Raw genomic sequence first — 264 nt, forward strand, 5'->3', positions numbered from 1 at the left:
TCCCGCGATCCCGCGGAGACAGTTCTGTGTGTGTGTATAGCATCCATCATCACACCCAAACCACCATAAGCTAGGGTTTAGGGTTTAGGGTTTAGGGTTTAGGGTTTAGGGTTTAGAGGCTGAAAGCCTTGACTATGTGGTCCGTGTCTCCTATGTCCCATATAACCACCTGCGAACCCCCAAACCCAAACACTCCTTTCTCCTCGCTAGCGCGGCAGCTGAATAGAGGACCCTGAAACACAAACCCTAAACCCTAAACCCTAA

The 264-nt window shown here is 50.4% G+C and overlaps 1 protein-coding gene across 1 annotated transcript in view; it reads right to left on the bottom strand.

The window, feature by feature from the left end:
• Positions 1-112: 112 nt before the first annotated feature.
• The window catches only part of EMH_0079300 (uncharacterized protein), a gene marked incomplete at both ends in the record, with an annotated part of 888 nt that continues 736 nt past the window's right edge, over positions 113-264 (bottom strand). The window contains one exon of the mRNA XM_013500121.1: positions 113-232. Coding sequence (XP_013355575.1) covers positions 113-232 — 120 coding nt within the window. The remainder of the gene's footprint in view (positions 233-264) is intronic.

This window comes from Eimeria mitis, genomic scaffold (genome assembly GCF_000499745.2).
Source record: "Eimeria mitis Houghton genomic scaffold, Emh_scaff5030, whole genome shotgun sequence".
In the NCBI taxonomy this organism is placed as follows: Eukaryota; Apicomplexa; class Conoidasida; order Eucoccidiorida; family Eimeriidae; genus Eimeria; species Eimeria mitis.